The 18,467-nt window shown below is 41.8% G+C and overlaps 1 protein-coding gene across 1 annotated transcript in view; it reads left to right on the top strand.

Annotated features, from left to right (window-relative positions):
* Positions 1-17,123, top strand: part of LOC127671045 (lysozyme C-1-like) — a 63,153-nt gene extending 46,030 nt beyond the window's left edge. Inside the window, exons 3-4 of the mRNA XM_052165715.1 lie at positions 7,788-7,866; positions 17,093-17,123. Coding sequence (XP_052021675.1) covers positions 7,788-7,866; positions 17,093-17,123 — 110 coding nt within the window. The remainder of the gene's footprint in view (positions 1-7,787; positions 7,867-17,092) is intronic.
* Positions 17,124-18,467: the final 1,344 nt, after the last annotated feature.

Raw genomic sequence — 18,467 nt, 5'->3', positions numbered from 1 at the left:
ATCTAAGTCTCAGACCCAGTGCTGATAAGCTAAAGAGCAGTTATCTGGGCCCAGCCAGAAATTCTCAGCCGCAAGAAAGAAACTGTCTCCAGGAAATGAGGGACAGGGCAGCACAGGGGTAGCTCTGACATCAAGATATATCTGAGACCACGTGGATGGTTGCTCTGACCAGTGGGGCATGGGGTACTAAGCAGATCTGGTCTAGTTAGACTGGATCTCTGGTGGCTGAGATGGACTGCAAACCTGCAAGGTTTCTAGATCTGAGTCATAGAAACAATGTGAGCATAAAAAGATAAAGAAATATAAGAATATGTTCTATGGAGCTGTGTGGTGAGTTATTGGTGAAGTGGGTGCCTCAGTGAGCCCATTCCAAGACAACTGTTCCCCCTGAGAGACCAGCCACACAACAGTATAGCATATAATAGAGTTTATTTAGGGCATGGGGAGAGGGGTTCAGAGGGTAGTAGAGGCAAAGAAAGGCAGAGAGGAGAGAGTAGAGAGGAGATAAGTAGAGGCTGACCATGACCAGGTGGAAAGAGAGAAGGGAAGGCGGAAGAAAAGAGCCTAAGAGTGCAAGAGAGGAAAGAGAGAGGCAAGGGTAAGAGAGTAAGAGAAAGAGGAGGAGCAAACATCCCCTTTTATAGTGGGATAGTGGGTCAGGCCTACGTGGTTGCTGCCAGGTAACTGTAGGAAGGTTCATCCCTCACTATTGCCAGATAACTGTGGGGGTGGAATCCAGACAGAGTACCAACAGATGAGAATTGAACTCAGGACCTCTGGAAGAACAGTCAGTGCTCTTAACCAATGAGCCATCTCTACAGCCCCTGAATTTTGCTTTTTTAAGAAAGGTAGGGAGATTTCCCATATCATCCTTGTTCTGTAGTCTTGGTTGGCTGAGAGTTTGTTGGGATCCTCTGCTGTCTGCCTCTAAGTGCTGGGACTGTGGACATTTCCACAACACAAAGCACAGCTACCTTCTGCTTATTCACTATTCAGCTTCCTTATGGCCAAAAGCAGAGGAAAATAGTTGCCTATGCAGAGGAAGGGGAGCTTCAGGCCTAGGAGAGGGAATCCATGAAGGTTCTAGTTGACGTTTGACTAGTGTCTAAAATGCTAATCAACTGTAAAACACAAAGATTATGTCACAGTTTATGTTTCTAAAGAATACCCTGTGGGTGAAGGGCTCTGCCCTCACTTCTGACTCTGATCCCTTGCAAATGCCATTAAAATGCTGACTAAACATTCTTAAGAACACATGTCAGGTTGAGCTGACTGGCTTTTACTACCACATACTCTGGAGGCTGAGGTAGGTGTTCATCTGAGCACAGGAGATAGAGAGCAGCCTGAGAACCACAGTCAGAGAGGTTCTCAACAAGTAAGGGACCCACCTGGTGACTCCCAACTCTATAACTCTAGTCCAGGGGATCTGACACCTTCTGGCCTCCTCAACCCCAGGCACACTTGTGGTGCACAGAGACACAAGTAGGCAAAATATACATATATGTAAAAATAAATATTTTTAACTATGTAAGTAAAAAACAAAAGAAAACAAAACAACCAACCAAACAAATCACTTTGTGATCAAGGTAAAATAGGGGAGCTGACACCTAAGTGTGTGCAGAAAGAGAAATCAAGGAAAAGCAAGTTGGCTCTTGACCTACAACCTAGCATGTACTAGGCATAGAAGCCACACTGTACAGCAGTTTATGCAGAGTAAGACTGGTTGGCTCTCTCTGTGCACAGAGGTTAAAACCCAGAGGGGCTGGGCAGTGGTGGCACACGCCTGTAATCCCAGCACTCTGGGAGGCAGAAGCAGGTGGATTTCTGAGTTTGAGGCCAGCTTGGTCTACAGAGTGAGTTCCAGGACAGCCAGGGCTATACAGAGAAACCCTGTCTCGGGGAAAAAAAAAACAGATGGGAGAACAGCCTGCTAACTCTTCAGTCTGTAGAGAAATTTGGAAAGTCAGTATTTGGGATGATGAATTATAGATCCCAGACTTGGCACTCATCATTACACAAATGTGGTCTAAGATGTAGGCTGGTGTACAGTGCTGCCTGTATTCATAAGGCATTTTATTCACCTTCTCCTTCTCCCTTGTGTTCAGGTCCCACTGGCTTCTGCTCCTGCTTGATCTGGACCCCACTCACTGAAGCCCATAGGTTCTTTATTATGTGTTTCTCATTATGGATTGTTGTGAGCCATCATGTGTTTCCTGGGATTTGAACTCATGACCTTCAGAAGAGCAGTCAGCACTCTTATCCTCTGAACCATCTCACCATCCCTCATGAGGCATTTTTAAACCCACATGCTTAGAAAGAAAAAGTAGAATGGGAAAAGTGGCGAGGGAGAGCAAGTCGCAAGAAAGGGGCAGATGTTAAATAGGAAAATTCAAAGACTACATTCTAAGCCCCTCACACTCTTACTTTGATGTTACTGAGACAAGATTGGGTTACCTCACTAAGGATGATATTTTCTAGTTCTACCTAACCCACCTCTGCCAGTTAACAGGGTCTCCAGTGCAGGAGCAAGTATTGAAAAGAGACAATTAGATAAAACTGCAGCATGGCCTCAGTCAATTTTTGGACTGAAGGCATTTTTATTTTTTCCAATCTGATTTTATTCCATATTCATTACATGCAGTGATTAAGGGAGAGAAGTACAATGAGAAATCAAGCAAGACAATAGTCAAGGAACCAGCAAGACACTAAACACAAAATCCTGTTATCACTCCAGTGGTAGCTGTTTGTAAGGATGATCAGGATGTTTGGCCCTGTTTCTTTGTTCTAGCCTAAAGTCATAATCATGACTGAAGCCTGCTTTTTTGTTCTACCCTAAAAGCAGATTCTTACTTCCTTGTCCTTGGCCAATATCAAGTCCCTTTCTGAAATTACTTCTTTGTTATACCATAAGGTCAGATTCCTGATGGGTGGCTCATTTCCTTGTCCTTGGCCAATGTCAGACTCCTTCCAAAGGCACCCCAAAAAGCTCTCCGCATCTCCCCACCTTTTAATTTCATAAACAAAGCAGAACCTGTTTTAGGTTGTTCTGACAAAATGCCTTTCTTACCTGTCTTCAAAATATATGCAGCTTGTTTGTGTTATATGAACAAACGTGGCCTTTTAGTGTTTGTAATAAACAAACATGACCTTGGTGCATGCCTCTGTCTTTGGTTGGTAAGGATCTGTGCAGAATCTTACCCATCCCTGGATTTCCAGCCTGTTAAATTAAAAACTCTGTCTGGGGGTTCATTTTTTAGTCTCAAGCCATGTACTTTTGCTGCCAACATGTTGATGTTGTTAAAGGCAAGATTTAACATGATGGACAGGAATAAAAGAATTCCCAGTACAAGATGGGCTAGCATGATCAAGCCATATATGCCATTCTTGAAGCTTGACCAAGATGGAAATACTGACCTGAGGCCATGAATAATTTTCGCCAGCAATATCAGCAACATCAAAACTCAGCAGAGCACATTCTTTAAATTAAAAATCAGTATGCAAAACTAAAAAATCCAGAGAGGTGTTGGAATTATGCCAAACACACTGCAAGTGTGTCTATGAACTTTTTCCCAATTATAATGACTGTCTGTGTAAACTTTAGAAGTAACACAAATCCCTTGGTATTTAGCAAGACATTTGAGGCTTCTTACTCTCTAATAAATTGAATAGTATCATAAGAGCATCATTCTGTTGTTCCAAACACCTATTTAATCCTCTTGAATATTCAGAACATTAGTAACATTTTTTGCTAAATGATTAACAAAAGTAGCTGTCTTAACCTCTTGAATCAAACAATTGCAGAGGCAGTGGTGCTAGTTATTAACTTATTTAAAGCTACTATTCCAGCAATAATAGAGCCCCATTACCCTCTTGCTTTTACTTAAAGCCTGACTCATTTCTTCCAGTCCCTGCAAGCTTCTTTCAGATTACCAAGGCCCTGTAATATTCACATGCAATAAAACAAAAGCTGGTTGATAGACCACCGTAACAGACATGCCAGCCTTCAATTCAGTAACACAATTAGAAAGTGTACAATCAGTACAACTTACATTAACTACTATAGAAGAAACAAAAGTAGTTTTAGCATGACCAATTAATAAAAGATTGGGAGCTTTAACACATGCATTAACATTTGTTTGAAGTAGAGATCCTGTCCCATTATTATCCACTGCAAATGTGATTTCATACAAGGCAGTGATAAATTTTCAACTATGTCTAGGAAAATGTCCAGAACCAGTCTTCCAAATGAAGACTGTCATTTCTAACATTAGATTACATTCTGTACCAGTCCATGACTGACTCAGAATAACTGGTCACATTAAAGGATAGAGAAGAGTCATTATAATAACTTCTCCACTTGATTAATTTTTCTAAGTCAGTTTCCAGTCTCCATGCTCTCTGTCCCACAAGCTCTAAAAGCTTGAGGAAAGACAGCTTGTCCAAACTGGAATATAGACAAGAAAAGTTGGGTTAGGAATATATGTCCAATATGGCTTCCCAGTCACCATGGTCAGGACGCTCAGCAAGCTCACAGGTCAGCATCATTCTTTGTCCTAGCATCAGCATGTCTCACCAATCACTGAAGCAGCTACCATGCTCCTTCAGCATCCTACCGAAAAAACACAAACATTGCCTCTAACTTATATTAAATACCTGATCAGGATCATGCCATGCCAGAATGTGGATCCTTCCATTTCACCTATGAAGAAGTATGCCTAGTTGTAGAGTGCCGTTGACACTCAGCAGAGAGTTCCGTGGCTTCCAAATTTTGTAAAAAAATTAAAATAAAAAAACAACATGATTTAAATATATTTGTGGTGTATGAAGATGTAACTCCTCTTTTTTTATTTTAAGAAGATAATTGTTTTAAAGTTCCATACTACTTGCTTCTAAATACCTTGCCATTGGTATTATATGGAATCCCAGTAATATGGGTAATATTAAGTTGTTGACAGAAAGTCTCAAAAAATCTACTGTAAGCCAGTTTCATTATCAGTTTTAATCTGATTGGGAACACCCAGTATAGAAAAACAATTAAGACAATGGCTAATTACATATTTAGTTTCTTCTCCTGTTAAGGCAGTTACAATTAGGGAGCTTGAAAAAGTGTCAATAGTCACACGTGCATATTTTAATTTTCCAAAATCAGAAATATAAGCAACATCCATTTGGCATAATTTATTATGTTCAAGTTCTCAAGAATCAACACCATTATATGATACATGTAGACATTGAAGACATTGAGACCAAGACTTTTCAACTTGATGTGTACATTCTGTAAAAATACCAAATTATTGTCACAAGGTATTACTATGCTGATGATGTAAAGAATGAGAATGTATGGCCAATTGTTCCTATGTAAAGTCTATGATTTGCCTGAGAAACAAATCTCCTGTGGCATTGCCTTAAGGGGTCTTGTCCAGGCAATCCAGGGTTGTCAGCTCTCTGCAGGCAGGTCCAAGTGAGAGGAGAGAACCTGATCCACCAGGGTCTCCTTGTGGCTGAGCAGGATGGTGAGTCTCACAGCTCGCATAGCCTGCCTCCAGAGAATAACCACCCCAAGCTGGGAGTCTGTCAAAGCAGGAACTTATTTAATTGTCAGTTTTTTGTTTATATGGGACTGAGAGAGAAGGTGGTTTTTTTTCTGATGTGGCATGATATAGGGGGCAGGGAAGGGTGACAGAGGGTCTGGGCTGACTGACAGAACCTACAAAGTTATTCTATGTCAGCAGTAGGTATGCAAAGGCAGGCTCAAGCAGGTCGTGCTGAGTCACTTCAGTACAGAAGTGATTGAGACAGGTTTCTAAACTTGAGCAAAGCCTCAGGCTTCTTCATTAGGCCTCAGTATCTGGCCAATAAGGCCCAGCATCTCCCTCTTTTTTTCTTTTCATAAGAAGGTCACATGGCTCCTGTCTTAGGTTGTCCCCTGCCTGGGGATCTTAAGCATCTCTGGATATCATGTATCAGGCTTGTGTGAGAGTCTGCCTCATGACCTGTCTTAGGTCGTCTCAGACCTTACCTGTCATTGGTAAATGGAGAGCTCTCTCTCTCTCTCTCTCTCTCTCTCTCTCTCTGTGTGTGTGTGTGTGTGTGTGTGTGTGTGTGTGTCATACTCTGAGGGCACTTTGTATGTTGATCTTGGTTCTCAGGACTTGAGCCTTTGATAATGGACCGTGACCTGATCCTTATCACCTCTAAACACTGTTTGATGAATTGTGTGATCTAAAAAGTAAATGCAAATCCACCATGAGAGGGAGAAAGAGAAGGGGGAAGGGACCAAGGAGGGGAAGGATGTAGGGCAGGCAGCTGTGAGTGCCAGTCCACAGTGGGCTGTCTTGGAAACTCTCTCCCTCTGGTCTTTAAGTCTTCTTGAAGTGGATCATTGAATTACCCTTCAGTCTTTTGGAGGATCTTCGTTGTTGCTGACAGGGGAATCTTTGTTCTTTTTCTTCATAAATCTGTGGAGGAAGCAGAAGTGGTGCTATCAGGATTGAGAATTTCCCTGGGGTATTTATTATCATTACCCCCCTTGCTGGGGCAAGTATTTTATGATTCTGGCTGGGTTTATTTCTTCCCAAGCTGCTTTTATACCATTTTAATTACATACAAGTATTAAGGGCGAGCAGTACAATGCGGAACAAGCAAGGCAGTAAGCAAAGTCCCGTGATTTCTCCCCTGACAGTTGTTTCCATGGGTTTGTCAGAATGACCAAAATATCTGAGCCAATTCATGGTCCAAGCCCAAAATCAGATTCTTGCCTGAAGCCTACTTCTTTTGTTCCACCCTAAGATTAAGATTCCAGCCTGAGGGGGCTGGAGAAATGGCTCAGTGGTTAAGAACACTGACTGCTCTTCAGGAGGTCCTGAGTTCAATTCCAGCAACCATATGGTAGCTCACAACCATCTCTAGTGGGATCTGATACCCTCTTCTGGTGGGTCTGAATAAATGTACAGTGTGCTTACATAAAATAAATGAATAAATTTAAAAATAAAAAAGATTCCTGCCTGAACCTACTTTGCTATTATAGCCTAAAATTTGATTCTACCCTGAATTTGCTTCCTTGTCAAGGCCTAATGTCAGCTTTCTGCCTGAAGCACATTTCCTTGTCCTTAGCCAATGTCAGATTCCTGCCAAGCGGTCTCCCCAAAAGGCTCTCCACATTGTTTGACTATATTGCCATGTTTATCCTGGAACTTTTTTTTTTCTATAATGGGCTTTTTCAAATTCTCAGAAATCTGATGAACTGTCTCTGCCTGGAATTAAGGTTGTGCTGGTCTCATCTATTTTGACCTTTATTTTTTTGATCTTTGATTATGTCTTTATTTACATAGGCTGTCTCCTTGTGTTCTTTATAAAATGAAGTAGATTTTTAAAAAAAACAATATTATTTTATGTATAACCGTGTTCTATCTGCATGTACGTGTATATTCCAGACAGGGCATTAGATAACAGTTTAGATGGTTATGTGTCACCATTTGGTTACTGGGTATTCAACTCAGGGTCTCTAGAAGAGCTCTAGAAGTGTTCTCAATGGCTGAGTCATATCTCCACTGACAACATACATGTCGATGTCCTAGTAACCTTTCTTTTCCATTCTCTCTGATGGGTGGTGGGCTAGAGGGGAGGTTGAACCCTTATTAAAGCATGTTGAGAAAAAGTTACCTCTACAGACACACTTGGAAAATAATTCCTTGAACTCTTGACTCACCGCCTCAATGAAACCTGGCTGGATCTGACCTGAAGTGGTTCTATAACTGTCGTGGTCATTCCTTACCTCTGTCTTTCAGCTCTGCTGCAGGATGACATCACTCAATCCATAAAATGTTCAAAGAGGGTTGTGAGGGATCCCCAAGGCATTCGAGCATGGTATGTTAGAACACTGGAAGGGGAAGGTCGGGCTCTGTTGATATAAGCAGTGTGTCTAAGGCCCAAGGGTCATTCTGAGAACTGTGGATGCAGCTGCGGGCTTTTCCTACACCATCATTTTTAGGGAATTTATCCAGTTTGTGAGAGTCCCCCATATAACTATTTTATTTTTACATGTGCAGACTAGTTGTAGAATCAGTGGACTGTACAGGACATGGGATGAAACATCAATCTTGAGTGTTCTGTGCTCTGTTGAGGAGGGAGAGCATCAAACCACCATGCAGACTAAGGTCCAGAGTCAGTAGCAGCATCTTAGAGCAGGTATAGCTTGTTTGTCACACTAGCTCTTGGCCCAGAATCCTGTCCCCTTTAGTGTCAGGTTCACACTATATTCCCTCATAAGGTTTGAGTGTGTGTGTGACAGAGGAGACAGATTTTAACCATTTATTCCCATGTCTCTTTCTTCCACAGGGTGATATGGCCAACACACTGACAAAACTGATATCAGTCCCAGTATATTTGTAACTGTGGAGTCTGACCACTGTGTGCTTCTACTGCAGCTCATTCTGTCTCTCTCTCACTATAGGAGTAGGTATGGGAAAGGTCACACTTCCTCACTTTCCCCTCAAACTAACAGGACTTCAGCAGAAACAGGACAAAATGGAGACTTCTTCCTAAGAAGCTTAAGCTGATACTGTGTTCCCTGTGTTGTTTGAAGCCTCCTGTGTCAGTCAGCTCATGCACTGTATGCTGCTGACAGTCATCCAGCACAGTGAGTACCACACACACACACCTCTGTATATCAGTTCTTCACCCAGGAAATGAGTCACATTGAGTTTGCTTGGAATTCACTTAATCAGCATTGTGCTGCATAAATATACAACTATTTAAAGGAGAAGAGCAGATTTTTGGAAAATGGCTGTTGTTCGAGCCCAGGACTTTGTGCAGGCCCAGCACCCAGTTAGAACAGCCTCTGTTGTGGGTCAGGATGGTTTTGAGTGTATGAGAACTGAGACTGCCCAAACTTAGAAACTTATCATAAAAACTCAGAACTTTATGAAATATGTGCTCTTTCTAAAAAGTATCTTCAAAGATCTGTCCTGTTTATCCTGATTAAATACTAAATTCCCACCTCATTTGTCAGTCTGTTTAACCCTTGAGAGGATGTTCCCAATCTTCTGAGGTATTTAGAAAGGACTAATGACCTGTTTCGTCCTCATCTTTCATAAGTAGCATCATGCGTACAATCTATCTCTGAGACAGATGAGCTTGTATCAGCAAATGACCACAGGAGCAAATCTAATCTCATAGTGAAAAAGTACAAAGAGCATTAAATGAGTTTCAATGCATAGGTTGTCTTTTTTTTTTTTTTTTTTTTTTTTTTTTTTTTTTACATTGAAATGGTGTGTCTGGGGGAAACTGTTTACGTATTGTTGGAAAATCAACTTGGCAGTCTTCACTGGGTCTACACTCTCACCTACACATAACCAGCTGAATATCTGTTTCAAATTCAGAAGAACTATGGCCAATCTCCCTCCATCCCAAAGTGACTATTGAGACAGTGACCTACTCCGTATGTTCAGAGTCTATGCCAGCCCAGCCTAGTCTCCACCATGCTGCTTCTTCTCATGTCTTTGCTGGTTCTTAGACTGTGAATTCCTTCCTCATTGTGGGAGTGCTCAGAGCTATATCTGTTAGCCATTTTACATTTATTTATGATATATTTATTTACTTTATAGTTTCCCCCTTTGAGCTACTTACTCACTGTTAACCATAATCTGGAGATATGGAATAAAAGAATAATAGAGCAAATGTTGGCTCTGTGAGAAATTCCTATTTAATTCCACGTGTGGAAGCCCCTATGTTCTGCCTGTTCTCTCCAGCATATGAGTCATAATCTTCTCCACAGCACCCATTTAAAATTTCATTACCAGCTGTTAATCTCTTGCTCTACTGTACTCATGAAGTAAACTTTGTCATGGGAATATAGTATTATATACATGTACAAAGTATACATGTATACATACACATGTTTAAATTATATGTATATATATATATATATATTATAAAGTATGTGGGATTCTGCATACTAGTTGTAGTTCCATATTCTAATGTTACCATCAGAACCAGAACAAGTAGCACATTGCATGTGATTTGCTATCCAGTGACAAGAACAACAACTCTTGGAACCTGGTTTCTGGAAATCACACTCTCTGGGAAGGACTTGTTTAGCTGTGCTACTTGGACTCAGTCACCCCAAGGACATTTTTACATATGTCCTGCTCATAATGCTGATGAAAAATCTCGTCGCTCTAGTGATTGTTTCTATTTTACAGCTTGGGACTGTGAAATTTCTGGGCACATCTACGGGAAGGCTAAGGATGGAGACTGGATTACTATGTATCTCAGGGAACAAGATTCTGGCATCTCTATAAGCCATAAACACTATGTGTCCATGGATAATCTCTATTCTTGTAATAGAAGCAATGTTGTCTGTCCTACCTTAGGTATTTCATTCACTGACAAGGGATAGAGACTCTTAAGAAGTTGAGAGAAAAGGATGCAGGATGGTTTTGGACTTGGTTCAGCACTTCCCTGTGGCGGACTACTCTTCTTCTTTCTCTGCTTGGTTCCTTGTTAGGTTTGCTCATCCTTTTGTCCCTTGGCCCAGTTTTATTCAATAAGCTGATGAGCTTTCTGAAACAACAGATTGATCAAATTCAATTTAACCTATACAAATTCACTATCAGTAGTGAGTGGTAGATTATCCTCATGGTGACAGCTTTACGGGGGGCATCATGTTTTTGAGCTAAGACAGAAGGCATCCCTTTGCTAGATGTTTACTCAGAAACTGTTACAACCATGACTTGGAGCTGCTTGCACAGAAGAAACTATGACAGGCACTCATCCTTTGGCTTTTATTTTATTTTACAGAAGGGGGTCATGTAGGGGATTACTGGAGCCAGACATGTTTTTCAAGGGCCTGAGTGGGGTCAAAGTGAGGGCATTAGTTGTGGCAGAAGTGGTTTGGTCAGTCTGAAACTGTTCCTGATATCTGTACCCTGAGCTCTTGATGAGACACTGTGTGCTGACATATACATTAGATTAGAATCTCTGTAAAGGTCATGTTGTTTTTCTTTGGTGGTTGTTTACCACATCCTATTTTGTTTTTGCTAACAAATTCTTCACCATACAACGGCAATGTGAACCTACATGAAATGAGACTTGATCAGAACCCTGTCTTGTCTCCATTTCTTGAGTCACCCCTATGTTCTCACTCCACCCCTCAGGAATCTCTTTGAGAATCTGCAGGTGGGTTCACTTTGTCTACAGTGAGTATTTTGTTCCTCTTTCTAATAATGACTGAAACCAAGGACGCGTGTCCCACTATGTTCATAGCAGCTTTATTTATAATAGCCAGACACTGGAAAGAACCCAGATGTGCTTTAACAAAGGAATGGATACAGAAAATGTAATACATTTACCCAATGGAATACTACTTGGCCATTAAAAATGATGAATTCTTAAAATTCTTAAGCAAATGAATGGACCTAGAAAATATAATTGCGAGTTAGGTTATCTTTTTGATAACCCAATCAAAAAGAACATATATGGAATGCACTCACTGGTAAGTGGATATTAGCCCAAAAGCTCTGAGTACCCAAGATACAATTGAGAGACCTCATGAAGCTCAAGAAGAAGGAAGACCAAAGTGTGGGTACTTCCCCATTCTTAATGAGCCAAATCTTTAAACAATTTAAAATAAATACTGTCTGCTTTTTCCTTGGCCAACAGAACATCTGTCATCAAGTATATGGGAAAAGAAGGTCTAGTGCTGAAGTCCATAGATCTGTAGGAACTTCCTGCTTTGCACACAGCTCAAAAGTAGGAGGCCACACGATGTTGGGAAAGTAGGGACTTGGAGGATGCTTAAATAGCAGGCATGCTTTCTCTAGTCAACCAGCAGCTGATCCAGATTCCAGTCACCATGAAGGCTCTCCTGACTCTGGGACTTCTTCTGCTTTCTGTCAGTGTCCAGGCCAAGGTCTATGAAAGCTGTTAGCCAGAATTCTGAAAAATAATGGAATGGCTGGCTACATTGGAATGAGCCTGGCAAGCTGTAAGTCTCTTCTTCTTGAGTCCTCCAGCTAAATTTTCAGAACAGGGACAAGGGAGCAATGAGTGACCAGAGAGAGAGCTGCCTCATACATTTTCATGTTTGTTCCCTGTGTGACTGAGTTCATTTGACTGAAAGTATCATTTTTTGTGTTTTCAATCAGACAAGCTGGGGTGAGGGATTATAAGGCAATAGGGCCTGAGGTTCTCATGGACTGCCACTGGGATTTACAGTTCCTTCAGACTCAGCAGCCCAAGAGAAAGGGGGCTGAGAATAGATGGGAGACTCAGTCATTCAGAAGTCTGGAGCTGAGATCCTGGACTGACATGGTATTTGTCTTCACTTCTTTTACTATGGTGTGCAACGTTTCAGATACATTTTTTGACCTTTCTACACAGGACAGAGGGATCCTATTTTCTCCTAGTTGCTCTATAAATGAGGTCCTCAGAGGCTGTGTATAAAGCAGCTTAGTAGCATTCTTCACTCTGAAGTGGATTTTAGTTTTACACAACAGAAGATATGGGTGAGGAATATTTCCTTATGACATACATCATCTCTGCTATCACAATCAATTTTGATTCAAGTGGCTACAACTAAACAGAGAGATGTCTGTGTGGGAGGATGGATGGATGAAATTGAAGAATAGCCTTTTCTGTCTTGATATTCTTGCTTTCAAAATTCTTGTTAGATATTTGTGATGGTGTACACTCATGGATCCCAAGCAATGTGTTGCTGAGGCAGGAGACTGCAAGCTCAGTACTAAAGAAGGATACTTGGCAACACAGAGTAGAAAAAAGTATTCTAGTTTAACATGAAAATTCACATTACTTCTTGGATCAATCTTTCTGAGAAAATACTTATTTTCTGATATTAATACTTCAAGCAGCATATACAGTTCATATCAATTTATTAAATATGCCTAAGTACTATTTGCATTTCTATTTTAGGCAGAAGTACCATGAAGGATGAAATAGGATGTAGAAAGCAATTGCTTTTGTGAGAAAAGCAATAGAAGAAATAGCCATTTTATTTGAAAGGTGGCATGGATTCACCATTGTCTTAGGGTTTCTATTCCTGCACAAACATCATGACCAAGAAGCAAGTTGGGGAGGAAAGGGTTTATTGAGCTTACATTTCCATGTTGCGGTTCATCACTAAAGGAAGTCGGGACTGGAACTCAAGCAGGTCAGGAAGCAGGAGCTGATGCAGAGGCCATGGAGGGATGTTTCTTACTGGCTTGCTTCTTATGGAACCCAAGAGCACCAGCCCAAAGGTGGTACCACCCATAAGGGGCCCTCACCCCTTGATCACTAATTGAGAAAATGCCACACAGCTGGATCTCATGGAGGCAATTCCCCAACTGAAGCTCCTTTCTCTGTGATAACTCCAGTCTGTGTAAAGTTGACACACAAAACTAGCCAGTACAACCATATAGCACTTGTTGGCCTGGAAATTGCGCTGCAGACCAGGCTGGTCTCAAACTCACACACATCCCAGCAGCCTCTGTCTGCCAAATGCAGTGAATAAAATTGAGCACCACAGTGACAGTTTTATGTTTTAAATGTCCCTTAACTTGGTTATTCTTGGTGCAAATTGATTTGTCCTGAAAGGGGTTCTCTTAGGGGCACTTGAAATTTACTTATTGACTGGACACAACAGTTCCACCTACTTGAAGGGCAGAGGCAGAATGATCACATCATGCCAGAGTTTCCTTGGACAGCACTGTCACAACCAGGAAGAACTAATTCTATCATATTATGTAATTTAACCACGTAATTATACTTCTAGTACAACATTTCTAAAGCACAGCCAGCTCAAAGTCTGATTTTGATATCATGTGTAGTTGATTGGCTGTTGATGCTTATTGATAAATTTTATTTTTCTTCTAAGGGGTGTACGAGAAGTGGTTATAACACACAAGCTACAAACTACCACCTGGGAAGCAAAAGAAACTTCATGGGACATTTCAGATCAATAGCCAATATAGGTGTGATGATGGCAAAATCGAAAGAGCAGTGAATGCTTGTGGGATTCCCTGAAGCGGTAAGAGAAGGCAGGTTTACAATGATACCAAACAACCATTCTGCTCTTACTGCAGGAACAGAAATTCTGTACAGGAGACATAACACTGAGGACATAAGCTTCAGGAACCTGGAGAGACTGACTTTACTGTTAGAAAGTCATTGTTAACTACATCAAAATTAGCCAAGTAGGCATCAGGCTTACAGTGGAGTTTTGCAACGGAATAACCTGTCAGAGGACCCTTGGTCACACTGCAAAAATCAATGAAAGAATAAATAAAATGCAATAAACAGAGGCTAGACAGACAGTTCTGATGAAAGAGTCTTCATGGCTTGACGCCCAGCAGCCACAAAAAAGCTGGGCTTGGTTCCATGCTTTTGTCACCCCAGCTTGGGGAGTCTGACACAGGCAGATCCGAGGGACACCTGGTCAACCAGCACAGCCTGCTCTGCAAGCCAGTTCCCAGTGGCAGGCCCTGCTTAGAAAATGCTCTTGACCTGCTCCTGGGGCAGACCTCTGACAGTGATCTATAGTAATTCCTGCTCTATTAAACTTGGTTATTAATTTTTCCAATGGAAATGCACTTGGGACATTCCTTATAACCTGTTTAGTCTGACTTTAGGGGCCTTCTATCCACTCATCTATAGTCACTGGAAAGTGTTAGAACACACCAGCAAAGGAGTGTCACTCCCGGCTTAAGCACCCAGATGATAGATTTGGAAAATTCTCCTGGAGAACATCAGTCTATGCTCCCCACACATGTAAAGTTACATAATGCACATATGTACTCACATGAGACATGTAAAGATGTTACACTTTTACATAAGTTATACTTGCACAGATTCATGATGTGGCTCTCCCTCAAAACCTTATCTGCAGTAACAAACACTGACCAGAATTCTCATCTTAAAGAAGGACTAAAATTACAAAAAGCAATGCTCTGTGCTTGAAATCAGCACCCTTGATTCTTATGTATTAAAGCAGCTGGGCTCCTTCCATTTTACTGGTTATGAAATGCTAGGAAAATCTTTATACATAAAAGGCTTTCTACTCTGTTTGTTTTTTTAAAGTATTAATTTATTTGTGTGTGTGTGTGTGTGTGTGTGTGTGTGTGTGTGTGTCTGTGTGTGTGTGTGATTGTTGCCTGATATGATTCTGGGTACCATGTGGGTCTGATAATTGTGGAAGGCAGAACAGGGCTTCAGATCTCCTGAAACTGGAGTTACAAAGACTTATGAGCTGCCATGTAGGTACTGAGAATCAAATCCTCTGGAAGATCATGCAGTAGTCTTAGCTGTGTAGTCATCTCTCCAGCCTCTGGTTTTCTTTAAGATAAATTTTCATTAGTAGATACTCAGATGACAGTTCTCTGCCTCCTCTGTTACACAGTGTGTGAATGAACAGGGGCTTCCCTTACCCTAGTCAGGAAGCTAAGGCTGGGATGCTAAGGATCTGACCAGTTTCACAGGCTCAAACCCACAACCACTCAAGCATATCCCAGACCCACCAGAGACTCTATAAATGAGAAATAGGGTAACTTGTACTGGGTCACATGGAAGGAGCCCAGTTGATTTAAGAGATAAGACTTCAGTGTGTTGTTTTCAAGCACAGAATATTACTACTATAATTTTATTCCCTCTTTAAGATGAGAATTTGCATCAGTATTTGTCACTGCAGAAATGGTTTTGAGAGAGAATCAAGAGACTGTCTCCAGTAATCTCAGATGCACAGACACTTGAGGAATAATTACTTGAACTTGGTGCTCGCCACAGAGAAAGCTGGCTGCATCTGACCTGAAGTTGTTCTATCACTGTCCTGGTCATTCCTCAACCCTGTCTTTCAGCTCTGCTACAAGATGACATCACTCCATCCATAAAATGTGTGAAGAGGGTTGTGAGGAATCCCCAAGGCATTCGAGCATGGTATGTTAGAACGCTGGAAGGGGAATGGCTGGCTCTGTGGATATAAGCAGTGTGTCTAAGGCCCAAGGGTCATTCTGAGAACTGTGGGTGCAGCTGGGGGCTTTTCTGGCATCATCAATTTTTAGGGAATTTCTCCAGCTTGTGAGAGTCCTCCAGATAACTTCTTCCTTCCCAGGCCTGTAGACTATTGTAGAATCAGGGGACTGTACAGCACAGTGGATAAACAACACTCTTGACATCCTGCGCTGCTCTGGGGAGGCAGAGCATCAATCAGCCATGTAGACTCAGGTCCAGAGTCAGTAGCAGCTTCTGGGAGCTCATATGAAAGGAGCCCAGCTACTTTAAGCCATAAGACTTAAGCGTGCTGTTTTCAAGCACAGAACATTGCTACTGTTATTCTATTCCCTCTTTAAGATGATAATTCAGGACAGTGATTGTTACTGCAGATGGGGTTTTGACTGAGAATCAAGAGACTGTCTCCAGTGATCACAGATGCACAGACACTTGAGGGATAATTCCTTGAACTCTCTGCTTACCACCACAGAGAAAGCTGGCTGAATCTGACCTGAAGTGATTCTTTAACTGTCTTTGTCATTCTTCACCCCTGTCTTTCAGCTCTGCTGCAGTATGACATCACTCAAGCCATGAAATGTATGAAAAGGGTTTTGAAAGACCCACAAAGCTTTCAAGAATGGTATGTTAGAACCCTGGAAGGGGAATGGCTGGCTCTGTGGATATAAGCAGTGTGCCTAAGTGTCACTCTGAGAACTGTGGGTACATCTGGGGGCTGTTCCTACATCATCATTTTTAGGGAATTTCTTCAGCTTGTGAGTGTCTCCCTATATGGTTATATACCACTTACTTCTCATGCCTGCAGACCAGTTGTTGAATCAGTGGACTGTACAGGACATAGAATGCAACATCAATCTTGAGTGTTCTGTGCTCTGTTGAGGAGGCAGAGTGTCAGACTACCATGCAGACTCAGGTACATGGTCACTAGCAACTTCTGATTACAGGTATAGCCTGTTTGTCACACTAGCTATTGGCCCAAAACCCAGTCTCCTTTAATGTCAAGCTCACAATATATCCCCTCCCAAGGTCAGTGTGTGTACATGCTACAGGAGACCAATTTTAACTATTTACCCCATTTCTCTTTCCTCCACAGGGTGGCATGCCATGTACACTGTAATTACTGAGATCTGCCCCAGTATATTCAGAACTGTGGAGTCTGACCACTGTGTGCTTGTACTGCAGCTCCTTCTGTCTCTCTCTCACTATAGGAGTAGGTATGGGAAAGGTCACACTTCCTCACTTTCCCCTCCAACTAACAGGACTTCAGCAGAAACAGGACAAAATGGAGACTTCTTCCTAAGGGGCTTAAGCTGATACTGTGTTCGCTGGGTTGTGCGAAGCCTCCTGTGTCAGTCATCTAAAGTCTGGATGCTGCTGACAGTCATCCAGCACAGTGAGTGCCACACACACACACACACCTCTCTATGTCAGTTCTTCACCCAGGAAGTGATTTACATTGAATTCCACCAGAATTCATCTTGATCAGCCCTGTGCTGCATAAAAATACAACTATTTAAAGAAGAGTCGATCTTTGGAAAATGGCAGTTGTGTGAGCTCCAGGGCTTTGAGTTGGCTCAGCACCCAGTTAGAACAGACTCTGTGGTGGGCTGGGAGGGTTTTTGAGGGCAGCTAACACTTTTGAGATCTGTAGTGGTTCAGGGTTGAATATTGGTAAAACATAGATCCCAGTGGTGACTCAAGGGAAAAAAGACCAGGTGGTAGACAATGTGCAGCTACTGCAGCCAGGGCACAATGAGCTGCTTAAGCAAGAGTCTGGAGGCATAGCATCTTCTGGGTCTTAATGCCTGTCCTTTCAGCCTTGGGCCTCTACCTGAGAGAGAAAGTTATCCCCCACCCCATACTCCATTGTTTCACACTTGTCTGCTTTTGTTCCAGCCCTGTGGCACCCTGGGTACACTTGCTTTTGCCTTTTCATTACAGTAACAAAGGGAGGTTTTAATGGTGAATTGCAAAGGGAACACCCAATCTAGATAACCCTCTTAAAGTGAATGAATGAATAAATAAATAACCAGTGATTTTCTTTCTCCCTATTTTTGGTTTTTAGTTGTGTTTTAATTTTTGGTATGATATTTTATATGATGTATTTACTGGTTTTTAGAGGAGACAGAACTAAGGGATTTCCCAGTCTCTTGCATAATAATATATAAATAACTAACCCTGAGTGAGAATCATGCTTTCTTCCTATCTGAACAACAGCAAATGTAATCTAGAGTTACAGATTAAGAGACCAGGACTCGGACCAGGGAAAGCCAAGGGCATAGGAGCTTTCTTCCTTCCTATGTCACCTGGAGGAATGTCCACCTTCCTTATCTCTCCCCTAGCTCCATCTGCCAGAAACTTTGAGAGTTTATGTCAGGCCAAGGGCATGGTAGTCCCATTAGCTTTCACTCCTTCAGGCTATATTTGAGTGCTGATGTTCTACTCCCCTGTTCATGACACAAGAGTTT

The sequence above is a fragment of the Apodemus sylvaticus genome, chromosome 20 (genome assembly GCF_947179515.1).
Source record: "Apodemus sylvaticus chromosome 20, mApoSyl1.1, whole genome shotgun sequence".
NCBI classification, from domain to species: Eukaryota; Metazoa; Chordata; class Mammalia; order Rodentia; family Muridae; genus Apodemus; species Apodemus sylvaticus.
The sequence above is the reverse complement of the archived record's forward strand: the minus strand, read 5'-3'. Positions and strand labels throughout refer to the sequence as shown.